At 42.1% G+C, this 22,340-nt stretch overlaps 2 protein-coding genes and 1 long non-coding RNA gene across 3 annotated transcripts; 1 reads left to right on the top strand and 2 right to left on the bottom strand.

Moving 5' to 3' along the window:
• Positions 1-1,643: 1,643 nt before the first annotated feature.
• On the bottom strand, positions 1,644-10,003 carry tmed1a (transmembrane p24 trafficking protein 1a). Its single transcript, XM_042316603.1, has 4 exons — positions 9,476-10,003; positions 3,487-3,584; positions 3,051-3,237; positions 1,644-2,856 (listed from the first exon to the last, which is right to left on the bottom strand). Exons 1-4 carry the CDS (start codon positions 9,665-9,667, stop codon positions 2,638-2,640), a joined length of 696 nt encoding a protein of 231 aa, XP_042172537.1. The 5' UTR covers positions 9,668-10,003; the 3' UTR covers positions 1,644-2,637.
• LOC121845371 lies at positions 5,608-6,841 on the bottom strand. Its single transcript, XR_006082527.1, has 2 exons — positions 5,748-6,841; positions 5,608-5,712 (listed from the first exon to the last, which is right to left on the bottom strand). It is a non-coding gene; the product is annotated as an uncharacterized LOC121845371 (long non-coding RNA).
• A 2,762-nt stretch (positions 10,004-12,765) lies between the features above and the next one.
• LOC112226208 (tumor necrosis factor ligand superfamily member 14) lies at positions 12,766-17,157 on the top strand. Its single transcript, XM_024390570.2, has 4 exons — positions 12,766-13,608; positions 14,962-14,995; positions 15,173-15,259; positions 15,450-17,157. The coding sequence occupies exons 1-4, from the start codon at positions 13,408-13,410 to the stop codon at positions 15,842-15,844; spliced, it is 717 nt and encodes a 238-aa protein (XP_024246338.2). The 5' UTR covers positions 12,766-13,407; the 3' UTR covers positions 15,845-17,157.
• Positions 17,158-22,340: the final 5,183 nt, after the last annotated feature.

The following is a 22,340-nucleotide window of genomic DNA, read 5'->3' as shown; positions in this document are numbered from 1 at the left end:
ACTCCAACCCCTCCAGGGGGTTTAGCGAGCTGTAGCCTGGCTGAATTCTGACACCACTCTCAGTACGGGTTCAACTTCTGTTCACTATTTCCATACGAAACAAACATTGAGAAAATGAAATTATTTTCGTATTGATAAAATTGTGTGCCAAATTCGTAATGAAATCCAGTGATTGTTTGTGTTAGCTATCTCCTGGGGCATAACCTCTCCTCTTGGTTTTATGTGCAGTGCAGTTTTAAAATACGGGTATTTCTCAACAGATTAGTGTCTGAATGACTATTGAACACGTTTGTAGAACACTCCTATAAAAATGATTGAAGTGTAGAAGTTTGGTTTATTTAGATGATTGTAAATACATTGTGTGTAGGTGGAACTGTAGATTATTTGAGATCTCACTCATACTGCATTGTGTTCGATGCTACAGTTAATCATTTGACGTGTCAGTTGGGGATGAGGGATGATGACAGCCCTTAATATTATATGGTAGTGTATTGGGAGGGCCCCAAAAACCAAACGGTAAGGTGACTATTTGAAGGGATGAGGTGAAGGATGTTAGGAACACTTCAATTAATCAGGTAGTGCTGGGTACTCCACTGCTGAGTGAGCACAGAAGCATACAAAGCTTTTAACAGCGAGAGTCATGTCATGTTCAGAAGAGAGCTTCAAACCATGTATGTTCCAGTGGATGCCTTGCGCAAGGGTCAGACGGTAGAGCATTGTGCTTGCAACACCAAGGGTCGTAGGTTTGAATCCTGCTGGGGCCACTCATACGTGAAATGTATGCACGGATGACTGAATCACTTTGAATAAAGACCTCTTCTATATGGCATATGCTGTATGTTATCATTCTACTGTAGTAAGGGTAGTTGTATGAAGAAGGGCATATACCGGTAATGTGATTATAATGTAGTAGTGTCAATAATAGATCCAACTGGTGTCAACTGCAGAACTTTGCGATATGCCTTTAATCCAGTGCTGTTTTATGGTAGCCAATAAGATTGCCTTATTTTCTTTCGCTGCACACTTTTGACACTCAAATTTGCACTATTGTACCTGTAATTGAAAGGAATGGATCATTGAGATTTTATGGTTTTATAAATACAATCATTTTTTCAAATGAATGATTGGATCTTGTTTTGTGGTGTTGGAGGTGTATATAACAACTATGCTTGTGGTTGACTTTGCAACATTCTCCTAGCAGGAATCATTTTTTGAATGTCTCAACTCTTTGGCTTCGTCTCACCAGATCTCTGTCAAACACTATACATTTCAATAAAAATGTAATATCTGTAAATCAATAAAACCATCCCATGAGGACAGCCATTGTTGCATGTAAGACTTCTTTCTCTTGCCTCATAATTAACAGACTGATAACCACTGCAGCTTTTAATGTAAGCTTGCGGGATCAGTGGTTTGCAAGGCTACTCTTTCTCCAGAATTAATTTATGACATCAGAGTATAATGTTTTTTTGTGTGTGTGTGTGTGTGTGTGTTTATTTTGCTGTAGTTGTGTTATAACCATGTCATTAAATAAATTATATTTGTAAAGTCACTCTTAAGATCCCATGTTAAAAACATACAACCACATGATCTGCTATTGCATTGGTTTCTTGTTTGATAGATTGACAATAAATTGTCAAAACATCATTATACAGTGTTTATTACTCACATACAAACATGCACTTTTCTGCCACTCAAAAGCTGAATCAAACTCATCACACCCAAACATCACTAAATCCTTACTAACAGTCCCTCATTTACCAAACATCACTGTTGTCAATAGTGTCTCTTCTTCAATCACTGAAACCATTACTTTACAGTAGGGTCCTGTTAGTCCCAACACCCTTCTATGGCATCTTTGTGGAAGATACCACTGGGAAGGGTGTGGGGGTGGTGGAAAATACCATCGGCCGTGTGTGGGTCTGCTGGAAGATACCACTGGGAAGGGTGTGGGGGTGGTGGAAAATACCATCGGGCCGTGTGTGGGTCTGCTGGAAGATACCACTGGGAAGGGTGTGGGGGTGGTGGAAGATACCACTGGGAAGGGTGTGGGGGTGGTGGAAGATACCACTGGGAAGGGTGTGGGGGTGGTGGAAGATACCACTGGGAAGGGTGTGGGTCTGCTGGAAGATACCACTGGGAAGGGTGTGGGGGTGGTGGAAGATACCACTGGGAAGGGTGTGGGGGTGGTGGAAGATACCACTGGGAAGGGTGTGGGGGTGGTGGAAGATACCACTGGGAAGGGTGTGGGGGCGGTGGAAGATACCACTGGGAAGGGTGTGGGGGCGGTGGAAGATACCACTGGGAAGGGTGTGGGGGTGGTGGAAGATACCACTGGGAAGGGTGTGGGTCTGCTGGAAGATACCACTGGGAAGGGTGTGGGGGTGGTGGAAGATACCACTGGGAAGGGTGTGGGGGTGGTGGAAGATACCACTGGGAAGGGTGTGGGGGCGGTGGAAGATACCACTGGGAAGGGTGTGGGGGCGGTGGAAGATACCACTGGGAAGGGTGTGGGGGCGGTGGAAGATACCACTGGGAAGGGTGTGGGGGCGGTGGAAGATACCACTGGGAAGGGTGTGGGGGTGGTGGAAGATACTACTGGGAAAGGTGTGGGGTGGTGGAAGATACTACTGGACACTAGGGTTTGCAGACCCTCTTGTCGTCGAAGAGGCGTCGGAGGGTGTAGACCTGTGTGACGGCCACAGTCAGGATGACCAGGAGGCTCATGGAGGACCAGAACGAGACCCTCCACAGATTGTCCTCCAGTAGATAGCGGTCCCGGGCCTCGAAGGCCCTCAGCATGGTCTGAAGCTGCCGGCTCCGCTCCAGGTGCCTGTGCACTGAGTCCATGGTCTCCTACAGGGAGAGGCAGGGAGAGAGACAGTGGGTAAGGTGGGAGAGGATAAGAGAGAACACAGGAATGTATTGAACATTGAAAGCAGGAAAGAGATGAAAAACGTGAAACAGGAGAGACGAACAGGATGAAAAGACAAAATAAAGACACCAGTCCCAGTGGCTGAGCGTTTGGGTGTTCCTCCTGTCCTTCTCACCCTGATGTCTTCCAGTTTGTACTCCACCATACTCTCTGGCTTGGCCATGTCAGCCCACTCTTCATCGCCCCAGGTGTCCCCAGGCTGGCCCTCCACGATCACCTCGAAGAACACCATCTTCTCAGAAAGCTTACTGAAGCTGTTGTCAAAACACAGCCGGTAGTCTCCATCCTCTGTAGGCTCCACCCTGGGAGACAGACCAATGAGGAAGAACAACATGATGTCAGAGAGGGTCAGAGCAAGTCAGACAGTATTCAGACTGTCATATAGAATAGTGTAGGACTTTACTGTCTGTAAGCCAGAGGATGGAAAGGTGTCTTTTGCATCACCTTACAAAAACTTTGAATCAAACACCATCGAGCATGGTGAGACCTTCATACCACTCCAGAGAAGTTAGAGGAGGTCAGGGTTGTGTTAGTAGGTTCTGCCCACTCACGTGTGGATGCCGTCAGATGTCCTGAACTCAGAGGCCAGCTTGTATCCGCTGGGGGAGATCAGGGTGAAGCCCACATCCAGGCCTGCACCTGCAATCACCTAGAACAGGAGGGAAAGGATGAAATGATATTATAATCTAACTCAAAGTGTTTCTATGAGAATATCCAGTGTTACAGACAGACACTATAGACAGACTGAAATCCACCATGTCTACACACACACGTCTTCACTTCCATACATACTGTAGACACATGAAAACTGTGGGGGTGGTATAGTCAGTGTTGTAGTGGTGCCTGGAGAAGTGATTTTACACTAATTTTGGCCATTCCCAAAATGGCCCGGCCGACGACGGAAAAGTGCCCTGTGTAAAAAATGGAATGACAAACAGTGACATACACTCTGAATGGCCTAAAATGATAAATCCCATTATGGTCTTTCACAGTCAGGCTGAACCAAGCTGTACCGTGCAAATAAGTTAACAGGCTTACTATTGAAACGGATCAATTAGGCTGTCAACTGAGTCAGAAATTCAGTCAGGTTTTTACTTTTTTTTTGCTTTCAAAGTCACATTGAACAGAAGACCTGGTCTGGGATAAATAAATAAAACATGTTTTTGAGTGTAGTTACCTTTCAATTCAAGTGCACAAGCACCCAGCACTGTTGCTTGGTTAGCTGTGTTTCTGTAGCACATGATATGGAGTTTGCAAAACAAATGACCACTGGATTGATGCAGGTAATCATGATATCATTCGGCCAGGTAAGCATAGACTACTTTGTAGCTCGTTAACATTTCACTGATCAGGATTTTGGGAAAGCCTCTATGCATTGTTACATTTTTCCTGATCCTTAATTGATTGAAACCTGGACGTTTTACTTCATATGAGTCATGTCTTACTTTGCTTGAAAGTAGCCTGAAGCCAAAATCCCACCATCGAAACGTAGAGGCAATTCCTTCAAAAAGACTTCCTCATATGTGTTCTCCTGTTCTATTGCTTTTCTATACATCTTCTGTCATTGTCTAGCAGCCAAAGGCATTATCCTAGTCATATTAGCAACCCATGATAGCTGTTACATCTTTAGATCTCCCTTCTTTCTACATTTCTAACAGATGTTTCCATCTCTGTCCATGAAATGGCTTTTTAGAACAGTGTTTTCATTCAAATGTAATTTTGGATCATTTGTGCATAGGTCTACCTCATAATAGTTTATCAACATTTTAAGCAAAAAATGGCCTTATAAACTGATATGGCGTATACCTCCACTACACTAGTATATGCAATGCCAACTGTGAGTATATGCAATGCCAACTGTGAGTATATGCAATGCCAACTGTGAGTATATGCAATGCCAACTGTGAGTATATGCAATGCCAACTGTGAGTATATGCAATGCCAACTGTGAATATATGCAATGCCAACTGTGAGTATATGCAATGCCAACTGTGAGTATATGCAATGCCAACTGAAAAATAAGTGGGTATACAGTGTATACCTGCATATACCTTCCACTACAACAATGGATAGAGTATTTGTTCCAAGTAAGATTGTTATTATACATTAGCAGTCTCAGATTGCCATATTCAAACTCTACAACACAGTAGATATGAGTTAAAATAGATCCACCAGGTCAGGACCAACCGACAGTAACTTCAGTTAAAGCTACAATCCTAGCCAGTATACCCACTCCCCAGCACCTGTCTGTTCATGTCAAAGTAACACCACTCCCCAGCACCTGTCTGTTCATGTCAAAGTAACACCACTCCCCAGCACCTGTCTGTTCATGTCAAAGTAACACCCACTCCCCAGCACCTGTCTGTTCATGTCAAAGTAACACCACTCCCCAGCACCTGTCTGTTCATGTCAAAGTAACACCACTCCCCAGCACCTGTCTGTTCATGTCAAAGTAACACCACTCCCCAGCACCTGTCTGTTCATGTCAAAGTAACACCACTCCCCAGCACCTGTCTGTTCATGTCAAAGTAACACCACTCCCCAGCACCTGTCTGTTCATGTCAAAGTAACACCACTCCCCAGCACCTGTCTGTTCATGTCAAAGTAACACCACTCCCCAGCACCTGTCTGTTCATGTCAAAGTAACACCACTCCCCAGCACCTGTCTGTTCATGTCAAAGTAACACCCACTCCCCAGCACCTGTCTGTTCATGTCAAAGTAACACCACTCCCCAGCACCTGTCTGTTCATGTCAATGTAACACCACTCCCCAGCACCTGTCTGTTCATGTCAAAACACCACTCCCCAGCACCTGTCTGTTCATGTCAAAGTAACACCACTCCCCAGCACCTGTCTGTTCATGTCAAAGTAACACCACTCCCCAGCACCTGTCTGTTCATGTCAAAGTAACACCACTCCCCAGCACCTGTCTGTTCATGTCAAAGTAACACCACTCCCCAGCACCTGTCTGTTCATGTCAAAGTAACACCACTCCCCAGCACCTGTCTGTTCATGTCAAAGTAACACCACTCCCCAGCACCTGTCTGTTCATGTCAAAGTAACACCACTCCCCAGCACCTGTCTGTTCATGTCAAAGTAACACCACTCCCCAGCACCTGTCTGTTCATGTCAAAGTAACACCACTCCCCAGCACCTGTCTGTTCATGTCAAAGTAACACCACTCCCCAGCACCTGTCTGTTCATGTCAAAGTAACACCACTCCCCAGCACCTGTCTGTTCATGTCAAAGTAACACCACTCCCCAGCACCTGTCTGTTCATGTCAAAGTAACACCCACTCCCCAGCACCTGTCTGTTCATGTCAAAGTAACACCACTCCCCAGCACCTGTCTGTTCATGTCAAAGTAACACCACTCCCCAGCACCTGTCTGTTCATGTCAAAGTAACACCACTCCCCAGCACCTGTCTGTTCATGTCAAAGTAACACCACTCCCCAGCACCTGTCTGTTCATGTCAAAGTAACACCACTCCCCTGCACCTGTCTGTTCATGTCAAAGTAACACCACTCTCAGGCAGCAGAAACATAAGGAGGGAAACACAGCATGTTAGGCCATATAAACTAGGCCTTAGGCATGAGTCACTACCATTGACAGTGTGGTGTCATTGACTGGGTTGAGAGAGGGTAACAGACAGACAGGCAGACAGGCAGACAGACACCACAGACTGCTGTATAAAACGTCCCAATCCCCACAGTCCTTCAGCTTGCTCTCTCAAGCTGTCATCTCTCTCAGCCCTGTGCGTCTCAGCTGTTGCTGTGTGGATACCACAGTAAGCCTGCCAGGCTCCACACACACACACACACACACACACTCTCCTTCACTGCAACCGAGGTGAGTAAGACATTTAAACGTGTTAACCCTCGCAAGGCTGCAGGCCCAGACGGCATCCCCAGCCGCGCCCTCAGAGCATGCGCAGACCAGCTGGCCGGTGTGTTTACGGACATATTCAATCAATCCCTATACCAGTCTGCTGTTCCCACATGCTTCAAGAGGGCCACCATTGTTCCTGTTCCCAAGAAAGCTAAGGTAACTGAGCTAAACGACTACCGCCCCGTAGCACTCACTTCCGTCATCATGAAGTGCTTTGAGAGACTAGTCAAGGACCATATCACCTCCACCCTACCTGACACCCTTGACCCACTCCAATTTGCTTACCGCCCAAATAGGTCCACAGACGATGCAATCTCAACCACACTGCACACTGCCCTAACCCATCTGGACGAGAGGAATACCTATGTGAGAATGCTGTTCATCGACTACAGCTCGGCATTCAACACCATAGTACCCTCCAAGCTCGTCATCAAGCTCGAGACCCTGGATCTCGACCCCGCCCTGTGCAACTGGGTACTGGACTTCCTGACGGGCCGCCCCCAGGTGGTGAGGGTAGGCAACAACATCTCCACCCCGCTGATCCTCAACACTGGGGCCCCACAAGGGTGCGTTCTGAGCCCTCTCCTGTACTCCCTGTTCACCCACGACTGCGTGGCCACGCACGCCTCCAACTCAATCATCAAGTTTGCGGACGATACAACAGTGGTAGGCTTGATTACCAACAACGACGAGACGGCCTACAGGGAGGAGGTGAGGGCCCTCGGAGTGTGGTGTCAGGAAAATAACCTCACACTCAACGTCAACAAAACTAAGGAGATGATTGTGGACTTCAGGAAACAGCAGAGGGAACACCCCCCTATCCACATCGATGGAACAGTAGTGGAGAGGGTAGCAAGTTTTAAGTTCCTCGGCATACACATCACAGACAAACTGAATTGGTCCACTCACACAGACAGCATCGTGAAGAAGGCGCAGCAGCGCCTCTTCAACCTCAGGAGGCTGAAGAAATTCGGCTTGTCACCAAAAGCACTCACAAAAGCACTCACAAACTTCTACAGATGCACAATCGTAAGGCCACAACCGTAAGGCTCTCCAGAGGGTAGTGAGGTCTGCACAACGCATCACCGGGGGCAAACTACCTGCCCTCCAGGACACCTACACCACCCGATGTTACAGGAAGGCCATAAAGATCATCAAGGACATCAACCACCCGAGCCACTGCCTGTTCACCCCGCTATCATCCAGAAGGCGAGGTCAGTACAGGTGCATCAAAGCTGGGACCGAGAGACTGAAAAACAGCTTCTATCTCAAGGCCATCAGACTGTTAAACAGCCACCACTAACATTGAGTGGCTGCTGCCAACACACTGACACTGACACTGACACTGACTCAACTCCAGCCACTTTAATAATGGGAATTGATGGGAAATGATGTAAATATATCACTATCCACTTTAACAATGCTACCTTATATAATGTTACTTACCCTACATTATTCATCTCATATGCATACGTATATACTGTACTCTATATCATCGACTGCATCCTTATGTAATACATGTATCACTAGCCACTTTAACTATGCCACTTTGTATACATACTCATCTCATATGTATATACTGTCCTCGATACCATCTACTGTATCTTGCCTATGCTGCTCTGTACCATCACTCATTCATATATCCTTATGTACATATTCTTTATCCCCTTACACTGTGTATAAGACAGTAGTTTTGGAATTGTTAGTTAGATTACTTGTTGGTTATTACTGCATTGTCGGAACTAGAAGCACAAGCATTTCGCTACACTCGCATTAACATCTGCTAACCATGTGTATGTGACAAATCAAATTTGATTTGATTTGATTTGACACACACACACACACAGTCCACAGAAATGTGTCACGGCTTGGCGGGTTGGGTGGCGAGGAACATGACATCCTATCACAGTCATGTGTCTGCCAGAGGGCCTTGGTACAGTGTGAGGATTGGGAACAGGGTTTCCAGTATGTAGAGTAGGCATTGATACCGTAACATGATGAGCATCACTTCAACTTAAATCTATGAGGAGCCTAACCTGTAGTGGTTTACACTTTTATACTAGTCAACTGACTAACTCTGCAACCGTGTCTTCTAAATGACTCAAATGCTATATATAAATTGTAACAAGGTTGGGCCAGGGATGGCACAGCTTCATATTTAATATGCATTTTGCAGCAAAGCGCATGACTACTAACACACCAAGTAGGCCTACACTTGGTGGTAAGCGCTCTCCTTCTCTTTACATGTCTAGAGGAGAAGAAGAAGCCACAGGCCTACCACAGCTACTATAGCTCAGAGGTTAGTTAGAGTATCTGGCCTTATGCTGACACAGTGGATCCCTTTGTAAACACTTCCCCTGCCTTGACCCTTCATGCCGATGCCAGCAGCTTGTCAAGCAGGCTTTGTCTTATAGACTCCACCTGTATGGAAGGAAGATGCCTTATCTTATTATTTGCATCTGAGCAAAGTCCTTTGGCTGTAACAATAAAGCATCCAGTAACTGACTGACTAATGCAACTTATAACATAGTTATAATAGAGGCACGAAATTGCACCACACACACACATACACACGGAGAGAGAGAGAGAATGACAGAGAATATCAGCTCTGTTTTCAATACCACAGAAAACGAAATTGTCCAAGACTGCTACCTGGTATTCTACTTCCAGGCTTCCGTTCTTCGTAGCTGTTTGGTAGAAACATTCTGTTCTACCCGCAGGGAGTTGAAACGTGAATTCAGTATCTTGGCTTTGTCCCAAGCCTAAAGTGAAGTCCACAAATACAACGAAACAAGACAGCAAATAGAGTCTTACAGCAACGCTCAGATCAAACATGGAACCCATTTGTAGCCTAGAAGCGACTTTGGACTTCAGAAAAAGTTACAATCACTGTTGACTCATCGGCAGCCATGAATGCTTGTTCTTGCAGTCTAGTAGCCTACTTCGCTTCACTCATACCGCGTTGTATACGTACATATTCCATAGACTGTCAGCGACCACGAGCTGTAGGCTATTTATTGCTTGTGATCAAAGTTAGTCATAGCAGGAATCAAGTCGCCTACTTCACCGAACAACTAGCTTCAGATCAGTTCTGACCACTGCGCGCAACTGAAAGTGAGTCGATTTTTTGACATCTCATCCAACAAGATAACCTAATATATCGAAGTTAGATTAGACCACTGGCAGAAAAAAAACTCACCCCGTTGCCCTTCTTTGAGTATAACTTCACAAGTAGCGCGTGTGATTGACTGGAAGGGTGTGCAATACCAATGTATAGCAGTGGTGTGAAGTACTTAAGTAAAAATACTTTAAAGGACTACTTAAGTCGTTTTTTTGTATCTGTACTTTACTTTACTATTTTTATTTTTGACAACTTTTACATTTAATTCACTACATTCCTAAAGAATATAATGTACGTTTTACTCCATACATTTTCCCTGACACCCAAAAGTACTTGTTACATTTTGACAGAAAAATGGTCTAATTTACACTCTTATCAAGAGAACATGCCTGGATATCTCTACTGCCTCTGATCTGGCGTTCACTTCGTTTGTAAATTATGTCTGAGTGTTGCAGCATGCCCCTGTCTATCCGTAAATAAATGAAAAAACAAGAAAATGATGCCGCCTGGTTTGATTAATATAAGGGACTTTAAATAATTTATACTTTTGCTTTGGATAATTAAGTATATTTTAGCAATGACATTTACTTTTGATACTTAAGTATATTTAAAACCAAATACTTTAAAAGATTTACTCAAGTAGTATTTTACTGGGTGACTCACTTTTACTTGAGTAACTTTCTACTAAGGTATCTTTACTTTTAGTAAAGTATGACAACTGGGTACTTTTTCCAGCACTGCTTAATATAAGGACTTTTAAATGATTTATACTTTTACTTTTGATACTCAAATAGTATTTTACTTGGAAACTTTCACTTTTACTTGAGTCATTATCTATTAAGGTATTTTTTACTTTTACTCAAGTATGACAATTTGGTACTTTTTCCACCACTGGGGTTATGTCAGTAACCTCCGGTAGCCGCTAGATTATGCTTGTAATAAACAGAGATGAATGGTTTATCTTTAGAATGGTTTAAACTACAAAATATTATGACCCCATCACTGAACGATATGACTCTCAGGAACACGTATATGTCCCTCTACAATGCCCAGAAGCCACTCAGAACAGAGTGGACAAGACCAGACACTACATCAGACTGCACAGAAGATCATACAAAATTATTGCCTGATGATCTTCTGAGCTTCCCATAACCTTGCATTTCAGTTACTTCAAACCATACTTTCTTCAGATTGAAATACTTTCAAAAGCACTGTCAGACTGATTTGTAATAGACCATTTAAAAAAAGTCAACATTGGCTTTTGATTATATCACCCTTTTTTTTTACATGGTGGGGTCACAGGTTTTTTTAAATATCAAAAGAGTTTGGGAACCCCTGCCCTAACCTAACCCTAACCCTAACCTTAACCCCAAAACCTAACCTTAATCCTAACCCTAAACCTAAACTTAGCTCCTTACCCAAACCGTATCTCCTACACCTAATTCTAACATCAACCCTAACTAAACCCCTTAGAAATAGTCAAAAGTACATTTGTTTACTATTCTTTTCTGGTCACCACAAGTATAGTTAAACACGTCCATGTCCACACACACACACACACACACACACACACACACACACACACACACACACACACACACACACACACACACACACACACACACACACACACACACACACACACACACACACACACATCCAGTGAGCACTGACTGACGTAGGATGTCCATGGATGTTGAAAATTTGGTCAGTCCACTTTGGTCTTGATTTGAACGTCAACAGAGGCATATGTTTGGTTCAGATTTCATCCTGTCTGGACTAACCACATTTTTATCAATGTCCATAAAATATGTTTTCAACCTTCACTTAGAACTGAAAATGAACGTGACTTCAACGTCCGTAATTATTTCTTTTCAACTTCTTTCCAACGTCATTTTGCTCACTGGGCACTCATTTAATTCAAAAGAATTTGCCAGAATTGTCCACTCAGTAACCACTTCCACAGTTTTCCAAGGAGTCCTGGGTTCTATAGAATCAAGTAAAACATATACATCACATAAAAGTTGTCTAGATAAAAACACACATACACAACAGCATACACAGCATACCCAGTAGTAAACATACACAAATATGTACACACATACAGCATATGCCATGTACATACCATTTTTAAGGACAACTTGTTGTACGTTTTAGTTATATGACATATAGAATGTTTTTTTAGAAGTGTGCATTATGGTCAGAGAGGCTGTGGCTGGTGCTATGACAAAGGAAAAGCTTGACATTGTTATTGCAATGTGCTCTTGTTAGTTTGGATGAGGTTTACTCTTTGCCACTGATCTAAGATCAGATTTCTAACACCCCAGCCTGATAGCTAAGGGGGTTTGGAAAGGGTGCTGATCCTACATCTGATTATGAATATTATGAATATAGGTTCAGTTGTAGATTATTTTCACTAGTGGGTAATTGAAAAGTAAAATAATTGAAAATGACTTTTAGAACACACCTTAGAGAGCATGCTGAAGCTATATATGGACACCCCTGGTGTGTACCTTTTATCCACTTCCTGACATAGTAAACCCCAATCCATCTCCAAGTACCAAGCAGAGACACATTTTTCCAGTCTTTAGTATGGCTTGACTGGGGATCGAACTCTTGACAAAGCATGATCTTGACAAAACATGATCTTGACAAAGCATGATCTTGACAAAGCATGATCTTGACAAAGCATGATCTTGACAAAGCATGATCTTGACAAAGCATGTGGTAAAAAACAATACCATGAAAAGTCTTAACAACACAAGAATAACAATACAATGAACCATATGTTGTTGTTTTTACTTGAAGCTGCACTGTAAAGGAACATGAATATATTGGTCTTTATCATGATTTTATTGTTTTTGCTGGTAGAGTAGATAGCAGACCACTCTCTACCAGATCAGATACTCATCATGAGAGTGGCTGAGAGTGAGTGAGAGGAAGTGTGAACAGAGAGACAAATTATTGCGAAACTCCATGTATGCTGTAGTAGGCTAGAGTAGGAGGGTGTATGTAGTGTAGTGGGGAGGTGATCATACTCAGTGCATGGCCACTCTATAAGATGCTCATTTGCATTTGCCTCGCTCTTTCTGACTGATTGAAACTTAACACCAGAGGTAACCGTTCTCTCTCTGTCAAGATTTATTTTGGTTAAGACAAGTTTTGCTTTCTGTGACTGCTCTTTGGGGAGGTGGTCATTTATGTGAAGGATTTCCACATTTCTCATATCTAGAAGTGGAATTTGTTTCTTCCACTACATTTTGTCTTGTCTTGTCTGCTGACAAGACAACCTGAGGAGTCATACTGTACAACCCACACTAGTGCTTGGTCTTGCTCTGGGAAATCTCTCTGTGTCTCTCGTTGTGTGCCGGGACCCCTGGTGCGTGGACCTCGCTCGGGTACTACTTGACTACCTCTTGGAGGATCCTTTTTCAGTTCCTTATAATCTCTGATCGGAGAGATCATGGCTGAGGGTGGTGTCCCGTACCCCTCCGTGTTCATGGTGGATAGCCATGCAGCCTACCCACCGCTGCCCCCCAAACCGAGACCTCCTGGTCGGGGTGGTGTGGCCCACAGCCTGCTGTTCTTGCTGGTTGGTCTGGCTTTGTGTGGCTTGGCCATAGAGGCCTGCTTCATCTACCACCTCTACTCCAAACAGGGATCTGTGAGTATTATCACCATGAGGTGGCTGTCTACCCGTCTCCATCTCTGTTCTGTCTCCCTCAACACCTGAGAGTCTCTCTTCACACATCTCTCTCTCACACATCTAGTAACAACTATGCATTATTTCTACTGTGTTCTTTCATCTCTAACTGTTTTATTTGACCCAATCCCTTGCTCTCAACCCCACAACGTGTACACTATTCTCAGAAACATCTTTCTTTCATTCCAAAATGAAAGTGAATACATTTCCCGTGTCATTAGTTGATGTGTTCTTTCTCTCTCACAAATAAATGTACAACCCATTTGCATCATCATATGGGAAATAATTGCTTGATTTGATTTACTTCATAGTCGCAGTCAACAAGACTGAAATTATGCAGAATGCACAGTTACATTGAGACAATACTTTAAAAACCCAAGATACTACATTAAATTAATAAATGATTATTTATAAAGTCACATTTGGTTACCCAATCTCTATGTATTTTGTACAATGTAGTAATTTACTGTTGTTCCTTTACTTCCATTTTATTATGGCATTATCCTGGTTCAGAATAGAGTAATGTGTGGTGATATGTCACTTGGAATATTGGAACCTTGCTACAATTGGTTGTTTTGTTAGACTCTAATTGTGAAATAATTTTCCAAGTCTATAGGGAATAGAAACAAATATTAACTTCCGAGTTACCAGTGCATTATTCACCACGATGTAGGTTTTTTATCGTGTCAATTTTGTTTTACGTACAAACAGGTCTCATGACAACATAGTCAAGTTCTGTCATGGTCAGCAGTTTCTGTCCAAAGTTTGAGTTGGGATTCCCCTTGATATACGCATTTAACAGTTTTATTCATTCTTATACATTTGGCAACAGTTGAGATGGAGAAGTTTATCAGAATTGGGCATCATTTCGGAGAATATGAATGTTCCGTGACGTACCAGGGGCCAGCATTCCGTGTTCCACAGAATTGGTTTGTTGGTCAGGTGTTTGTGGTTATGTTGAGCTTCATGTGACATCATTTCCCCTGACCCAATCTGGTGGCAAGTGTGCGATGGTTTATTGGAAGAGGATAGAGCTAACCTAGTCTCGCTGCATGCACATGTACTGACGGGAAGACGGGGGTGGGGTGGGGTGGTCTGGGATGGGATAGGTGATCTACTTTGCTTAATTACCAGAAACCATAAGCAGTTCTGTTTATCTTTCCTGCGTATCATCTAATAAAATGTAAAGGTCACATTGCTGAAGGCCCAAAGAACCACTTAAATAGGAACAAATGAACATTCTCACACATGCCTGTACTGTATTACCACAAACCTCTCTGTTCACTATGATGAAATCTCTATTCCCAACTGCAGGCGGAGTCAGGGTCAGCTGGTATGAGTATCCAAGGTATGTCCCAGACTATTTCTCCTTCTCTTGTTCAAACACTGTGACAAAATGACAAGGGACTCATCTTTGGTAGAAGATCCCGACTGAGTATTTTGTACACATTTGATAAATGCATTTCTGAATCATTCACCTTCTAAAATGTGCATCACTTCAACATAAACTTTGTTCCCAAAACAGACCATGAGGAATTTCCGAAGGAGGTTCCCCCAACTTCAAGACCAAACCCTATTGTGTTGCCTTCAAAACCTGTTGCACATCTGACAGGTAAGACCATTGTCACCAGGCCATTTCAACTACACACAACCCTTTATATTAATATTTGGTCATGACAGAAGAGGGTGAAATAGAAGTATGTAGTAGTACATCAGATAGTATGGTGTTTGAAATAGTACATGAAGATAAATTCAAATGACAGAAAACTTTCCCCACATATTGACCTGTATTTGTTCTCCAGCTGGACCTCAAGCACCCCATGGAGATGGAGTCATGGTATGGAACATGCAGGCAGAACCAATCCTCCATGAAATGGAGTACAAAGATGGGAAGCTTGTCATCCAGAAGGAAAGCTACTACTACGTCTACTCTAAGATCTTCTTCAGTGAGGTCGATGTTGCATTCACACACTCGGTCTGCAGAACTACTCCACGGTACCTTGGGAAGGACATTGAACTCCTTAAGTCCAGGAGATATCACCCCAAGTTTGGGAAAATGATGTCCACATCAAACAGCTACCTGGGAGGGGTGTTCCACCTCTTTGAAGATGACTCCATCTTTGTCAAAGTGAAAAATGTCACTCAAGTTCGGATACAACATTCCACAGAGAACGTGTTTGGTATCTATATGATATAATACGGTTGATGATGAAGATACTTTTTTTTAGATAGCTGGATGATTATCATTGGTTTAAGGCATAATAATACTGTAGGCCAATTTACATGTAATATTGCTACGCAGGGCCTTCCCCCTTCCCGGCACATCCTCATTTTCTTTAAACAAATCCTTGCATCAAGATGCATTTCGATGAGTGGAAAATGTACTGTTGAAGAAAAAGCCCCTTTATAATAAAGCCATAATAACGTTTGCCATACACTAGGCTACAGTTGAGCAGAGGCGTATTTAGGATTTCCACACATGGGGATTTTTTTTAGCAGGGTCGTAAAAGAATCTGCCTTTTAAAAAACGCATGTCATGCAGTTCTACGTCATTTACATGAAAGACATTAGTTGAATCTTTTAATTACCACACAACTGACTGAAATGACTGGATACTCTGACACTGACAAACTGAGATCAATCTGGTCTTGAATTCAAACAAACAATAGCCCAGGTCAATGAAGCGACACACGGATTGTACAATATTCAGAGGAAATATATATACATATATATACAGTATATACTGTATATCATCGGTTACAGTAGGTTACTAAATAAAACGTTGAGTGGCACACTGACTCACCTGATGATGAAGATGAAGCCATAGGCTTCTCACGGTGAGGGCTGATGCGCTAGCTGTGGCAATAGCCTATCTCAAGATGAGCTACTTTGAAAAAACAGTGCTGCTGTTAGCTAAAAATTGGGAGTTGTTAAGAAAAAAAATGTTATTGGTTCTAAAGACTGATTAGTCTTCTCTTTTCACCAGTAGGCATTTGTTTTCCAAACAGTGTGTTTTTCCCACAATTTCATTTTGAAATCTACAATCCATAGATCCATAGTTGGCAGTTCCCATTCAAGTCAGAACTGGCATCCATTGCTAGTGTACCCATGAGTTTAACAGTCAAATTCCCAGGGTCAGAGGTTACAAAACACTTCAATGGAGTATATATCTATGGCCAAAAAGCAACAAGCTGTAGCCTATTTGGGGCGCATGACCTTCCTGACTGTAGGCATACCAGTAACTGCCAAAATAAAAGAAACACATGAGTAACCAAGGGATACAAGGGATACAATATGTTATGGTATGGGGTGCATTTTCCTGGCATGGTTTATATACACATGTATAATCTAAGGAGCATGGAAGCTGTTCTGGCAGCTCATGGTGGCAGCACCCTTTTAAGACACTTTTTGTTGGTGTTTGCTTCATTTTGGAAGACATCTGTATGTGCTTGTGATAAAACTTAATTCACCATTTTAAAAAAAATAAACGATTTATCCTTTGTGGCTAAATTATGCTCTCTGGTGTATTTTGAACATTGAGAGCCGGCACCTGTGGTTAGATAAAAAAATAAATATATATAAAATAAAAAACCCTACCTCCTCTCCTCCCCCCATCTGATGATTAGTAGAGCGGCAGCAGGCAGCAGCTAGACTCATTGAGAGCAGGGTCCTGAGTCTTCCTGTGATTGAGTATTGAGTGAAAAAGTATAAAATATATGCTACAGATATATTATATACTACATAATATATATATATATATATATATATATATATATATATATATATATATAGTATATGTAGTATATAATATATCTGTAGCATATATTTTATACTTTTTCACTCAATACTCAATATAACATATAACATATAATATATACAGTATATATTTCCTTAATAATTAAAGATTTATTTAAAAACAAAAAAATGAATTGCTGCCTCTTGGGCCCCCAATGGGCCTGGACACAGATGTTTCAGCCCCGGTAAACCCCTGCATTAATCCGGCCCTGTTGCTAAGGTAAATCATAAAATTGGATAAAATTATAATATATTGATTGATTTAGCTTTTGTAGAATAAAACAATTTTTTATCAGTTTTGGTGGTGAAAGTGCTGAATAACATTATTGGGGATGTTTGTATTCACTCAGTGTTACTTCTCTTATGTTTAGTAGTGTTGTTATTGATGGGGGTTTTGGTCAGGAGGTAACACATTATGTTGATAGTCTGCCAACAAGAACAAAAGAACTGTATGAACATTACCTCTGTATGCTTGGGTTCAATGCATATTTACAGACATCAGCTCTTTATTCTCTTACTTGTATGTTATATTGATCTGATTCAAAATAATATATATAATATATATATATATATAATATATATATATATATATATATATATATATATATAATAGTATAAGGAAATACATAATATAGATATAGAGAAAAATATTTAGATATTTAGATAATTCGATATACTGACAAGTAGATATATTCTACATTTTTGAAACGATTTAAGAATACCTGATATTCAGGTAAATTGCATGTAATCCACTGCATAGTGTTTTCATTTTTTTTTTTATGAACCTTTATTTAACCAGAAGGGCTCATTGAGATTAAAATCTATTTTTCAAGAACGCCCTGGCCAAGATAGGCAGCACCAAGTCATTACAAAAAATTACAGACGGACAATATGAAAAACTACAAGTAATCTAGTAAAAACCATTGAATTCACAAGAGTATAACAACATTTAACAGGTCAGGGAATCAGCCTCAAAATCCTTCATCAGTGATTTAAAAACACCAATGTTTTTATGTGTTCATGATAAGGTCAAATGTTGGACTATCTATTTCCCTCTTTGTATACCCTCCATAAAATGACCAAGTAATTAACTCATTTCAATATTTTGTATTTGTATTTCACCTTTTGGTGTTTTATATTTATTTAACATTTTATACAAATGTAAAGTAGTCATTGTCCTCCATATTCTGATAAACACGACTTATCAACTTCCATATATAGTGAGAAATAAAATAAAAAACATGTTTTTTTCTTCTTCGTGAACGCTAACGCTATGCAAGCAGTAGGCTATAGCTGTAACACATACTGGGTATTTTGTATATTCTATCCTGCAAATATTCAAATAAATAAATGTTGAATTTTTTATCTTTCTTACGATTCTGTGTGAGCATTATTTGTTACTTTAATTGATCCACAAAAATATATGCATGCAGGCATGTAATCACAAACAGACATACAGAGTCATCGTGTAACTAAAGGGCTTCTGTGCTGGAATAGAGTCTAGAGCGTGGCTTCAGTAGCAGCGGATGCTGCACCCACTCAGTTGCATTTTAGACAGTCAGCCTGCGACCACACGAGGTGAAAACCACTTCTCTTTTCACCGTCCCCCATCCCTACCAACCCCCTGCAATACAGTGAAGCATATAATCCCCCTTATACGGTGTATTTGCTCCATTTTACTGACATATAAAAAAAATACCTCAGAGGTCTCAAATCAACGGTAATAGATAAGAGTAAGGTATGCGACCTGAGTATATGACAGTATGTGACCTGTGTTCGCATAGAGATTGTTATCTTGATTCCCTGACCTGATTAACTTGTTTACTGGTGACAGAGGTGATACGACTGCACTGTGCAGGTTTTAGAGCAATGCTAACCACATTTGATCACAACTTTGATATTACTTCCCTATCAAAAGTATCTGACCTCATTGATTGAAAACACGTAACAAAATGCATTTCCAATATCTTTCCTAACTGGCTCTGCATTTCGTATTGGATGTGTGTATTCTGTTTCCATTCTGCAGGGCTCATTTGTAAAAGAGACCTGGAATCATTTAGTGACCAAAAAAATGTCAAACAAATCAATTTGAGATTCTTCAAAGCAGCCACCCTTTGCCTTGATGACAGCTTTGCACACTCTTGGCATTCTTTCAACCAGTTCCAACAGTCCAACTCATCCCAAACCATCTCAATTGGGTTGAGGTCGGGTGATTGTGGAGGCCAGGTCATCTGATGCTGCACTCCGTCACTCTCCTTCTTGATCAAATAACCCTTACACACCCTGGAGGTGTGTTGGGTCATTGTACTGTTAAAAACAAATGATAGTCCCATAAAGCGCAAACCAGATGGGATGGCGTATTGCTGCAGAATACTGTGGTAGCCTTGCTGGTAAAGTGTGCCTTGAATTCTAAATAAATGACAGACAGATTCACCAGCAAAGCACCCCAACACCATCACACCTCCTCCTCCATGCTTCACGGTGGGAACCACACATGCGGAGATCATCCGTTCACCTACTATGTGTCTCACAAAGACACAGCAGTTGGAACAACAACTAAAAATCTCCAAACGACAGATTTCCACCGGTCTAATGTCCATGGCACATGTTTCTTGGCCCAAGCAAGGCACTTCTTTTTATGTGTCCTTTTTCTTTGTAGCAATTGACGATTAAGGCCTGATTCACGCAGTCTCCTCTTAACAGTTGATGTTGAGATGTGTCTGTTACTTGAACTCAGTGAAGCATTTATTTGGGCTGCAATCTGAGGTGCAGTTAATTGCAGATTTCTGAGGACGGTAAGTCTAATGAACTTATCCTCTGCAGCAGAGGTAACTCTGGGTCTTCCTCTCCTGTGGGGGTCCTCGTGAGAACTAGTTTCATCATAGCGCTGATGGTTTTTGTGACTGCACTTGAATGTGTGCTATTCATTGATTACAGCTCAGCGTTCAACACCATAGTGCCCTCAAAGCTCATCACTAAGCTAAGGACCCTGGGACTAAACACCTCCCTCTGCAACTGGATCCTGGACTTCCTGACGAGCCGCCCCCAGGTGGTAAGGGTAGGTAACAACACATCCGCCACGCTGATCCTCAACACTGGGGCCCCTAAGGGGTGCGTGCTCAGTCCCCTCCTGTACTCCCTGTTCACTCATGACTGCATGGCCAGGCACGACTCCAACACCATCATTAAGTTTGCCGATGACACAACAGTGGTAGGCCTGATCACCAACAATGAAGAGACAGCCTATAGGGAGGAGGTCAGAGACCTGGCCGTGTGGTGCCAGGACAACAACCTCTCCCTCAACGTGATCACGACGAAGGAGATGATTGTGGACTACAGGAAAATGAGGAATGAGCATGCCACCATTCTCATCGATAGGGCTGCAGTGGAGCAGGTTGAGAGCTTCAAGTTCCTTTGTGTCCACATCACCAACAAACTATCATGGTCCAAACACACTAAGACAGTCGTGAAGAGGGCACGACAAAGCCTATTCCCCCTCAGGAGACTGAAAAGATTCTCAAAAGGTTCTACAGCTGCACCATTGAGAGCATGCTGACTGGTTGCATCATTGCCTGGTATGGCAACTGCTCGGCCTCCGACCTTCAAGGCACTACAGAGAGTATTGCGTACGGCCCAGTACATCACTGGGGGTCAAGCTTCCTGCCATCCAGCACCTCTATACCAGGCGGTGTCAGAGGAAGGCTTTAAAAATGGTCAAAAACTCCAGCCACCTTAGTCACGGACTGTTCTCTCTGCTACCGCCCGGCAAGCGGTACCGGAGCGCCAAGTCTAGGTCCAAAAAGCTTCTTAACAGCTTCTACCCCCAAGTCATAAGACTCCTGAACAGCTAATCAAAGTGCTACCCAGACCCCTCTTTTACGCTGCTGCTCATCTCTGTTTATTATCTATGCATAGTCACTTTAACTCTACCTACATGTACATATTACCTCAATTACCTCGACTAACCGATGCCCCCGCACATTGACTCTGTACCAAAACCCCCTGTATATGGCCTCGCTATTGTTATTTTACTGCTGCTGTTTATTTATTTGTTACTTTTATCAATTTTTTTCTTAAAACTTCTTAAAGCATTGTTGGTTAAGGGCTTGTAAGTAAGCATTTCACTGTAAGGTGTACCTGTATTTGGCGCATGTGACAAATAAAATTTGAGTTGACTGTCATTTCTCTTTGCTTGTTTGAGCTGTTCTTGCTCTAATATAGACTTGGTCTTTTACCAAATAGGGCTATATTCTGTATACCAACTCTACCTTGTCACAACACAACTGACTGGCTTAAACACATTAAGAAGGGAATACATTCCACAAATTCACTTTTAACAAGGCACACCTGTTAATTAAAATGCAATCCAGGTGACTACCTCATTAAGCTGGTTGAGAGAATCCCAAGAGTGTGCAAAGCTGTCATCAAGGCAAAGGGTGGCTACTTTGAAAAATCTCAAATATAAAATATATTTTGATTTGTTTAACACTTTTTTGGTTACTACATGATTCCATATGTGTTATTTCATAGTATTGATGTCTTCACTATTATTCTACAATGTAGAAAATAGTAAAAAATAAAGAAAAACCATTGAATGAATAGGTGTATTCAAACCTTTGACTGGTACTGTATAAATGTTCATACAAAACTTTCAATCACTCATTCACATACACTCGCACTCTCAAGTGAAGCTTTTTATGTAGTCCTGAGAACATCTTTGTGTCTTTGTCTTGCTCTTTCCTCTCACCTCTGTCCTATTCTAAGAAGCAGCTCTTTGAGGTCTCCCCCGGTGCAGGCGTGTGTTGTATATTAGTAAACTGAAGAGGAAATGGAGGTGGGGGTTCTGGGTGCTGGCTGGGGGCGATGCAAGCAGCTCAGTATATCTGTTGTTTCGCTGA

The sequence above is a fragment of the Oncorhynchus tshawytscha genome, unplaced genomic scaffold (assembly GCF_018296145.1).
Source record: "Oncorhynchus tshawytscha isolate Ot180627B unplaced genomic scaffold, Otsh_v2.0 Un_scaffold_7045_pilon_pilon, whole genome shotgun sequence".
Lineage (NCBI taxonomy): Eukaryota > Metazoa > Chordata > Actinopteri > Salmoniformes > Salmonidae > Oncorhynchus > Oncorhynchus tshawytscha.
This window is presented reverse-complemented; position numbering and strand designations above follow the sequence as displayed.

Coding starts and splice junctions, on each gene's coding strand:
- tmed1a (XM_042316603.1), bottom strand. CDS start 9,667: ATGGGTTCCATGTTTGATCTGAGCGTTGCTGTAAGACTCTATTTGCTG. Junction 3,585..9,475: donor GCCTGGAAGTAGAATACCAG/GTAGCAGTCTTG, acceptor CTCCTGTTCTAG/GTGATTGCAGGTGCAGGCCT. Junction 2,857..3,050: donor ACAAACTGGAAGACATCAGG/GTGAGAAGGACA, acceptor CTCTCCCTGTAG/GAGACCATGGACTCAGTGCA.
- LOC112226208 (XM_024390570.2), top strand. CDS start 13,408: ATGGCTGAGGGTGGTGTCCCGTACCCCTCCGTGTTCATGGTGGATAGC. Junction 13,609..14,961: donor TCTACTCCAAACAGGGATCT/GTGAGTATTATC, acceptor TCCCAACTGCAG/GCGGAGTCAGGGTCAGCTGG. Junction 14,996..15,172: donor AGCTGGTATGAGTATCCAAG/GTATGTCCCAGA, acceptor TTCCCAAAACAG/ACCATGAGGAATTTCCGAAG.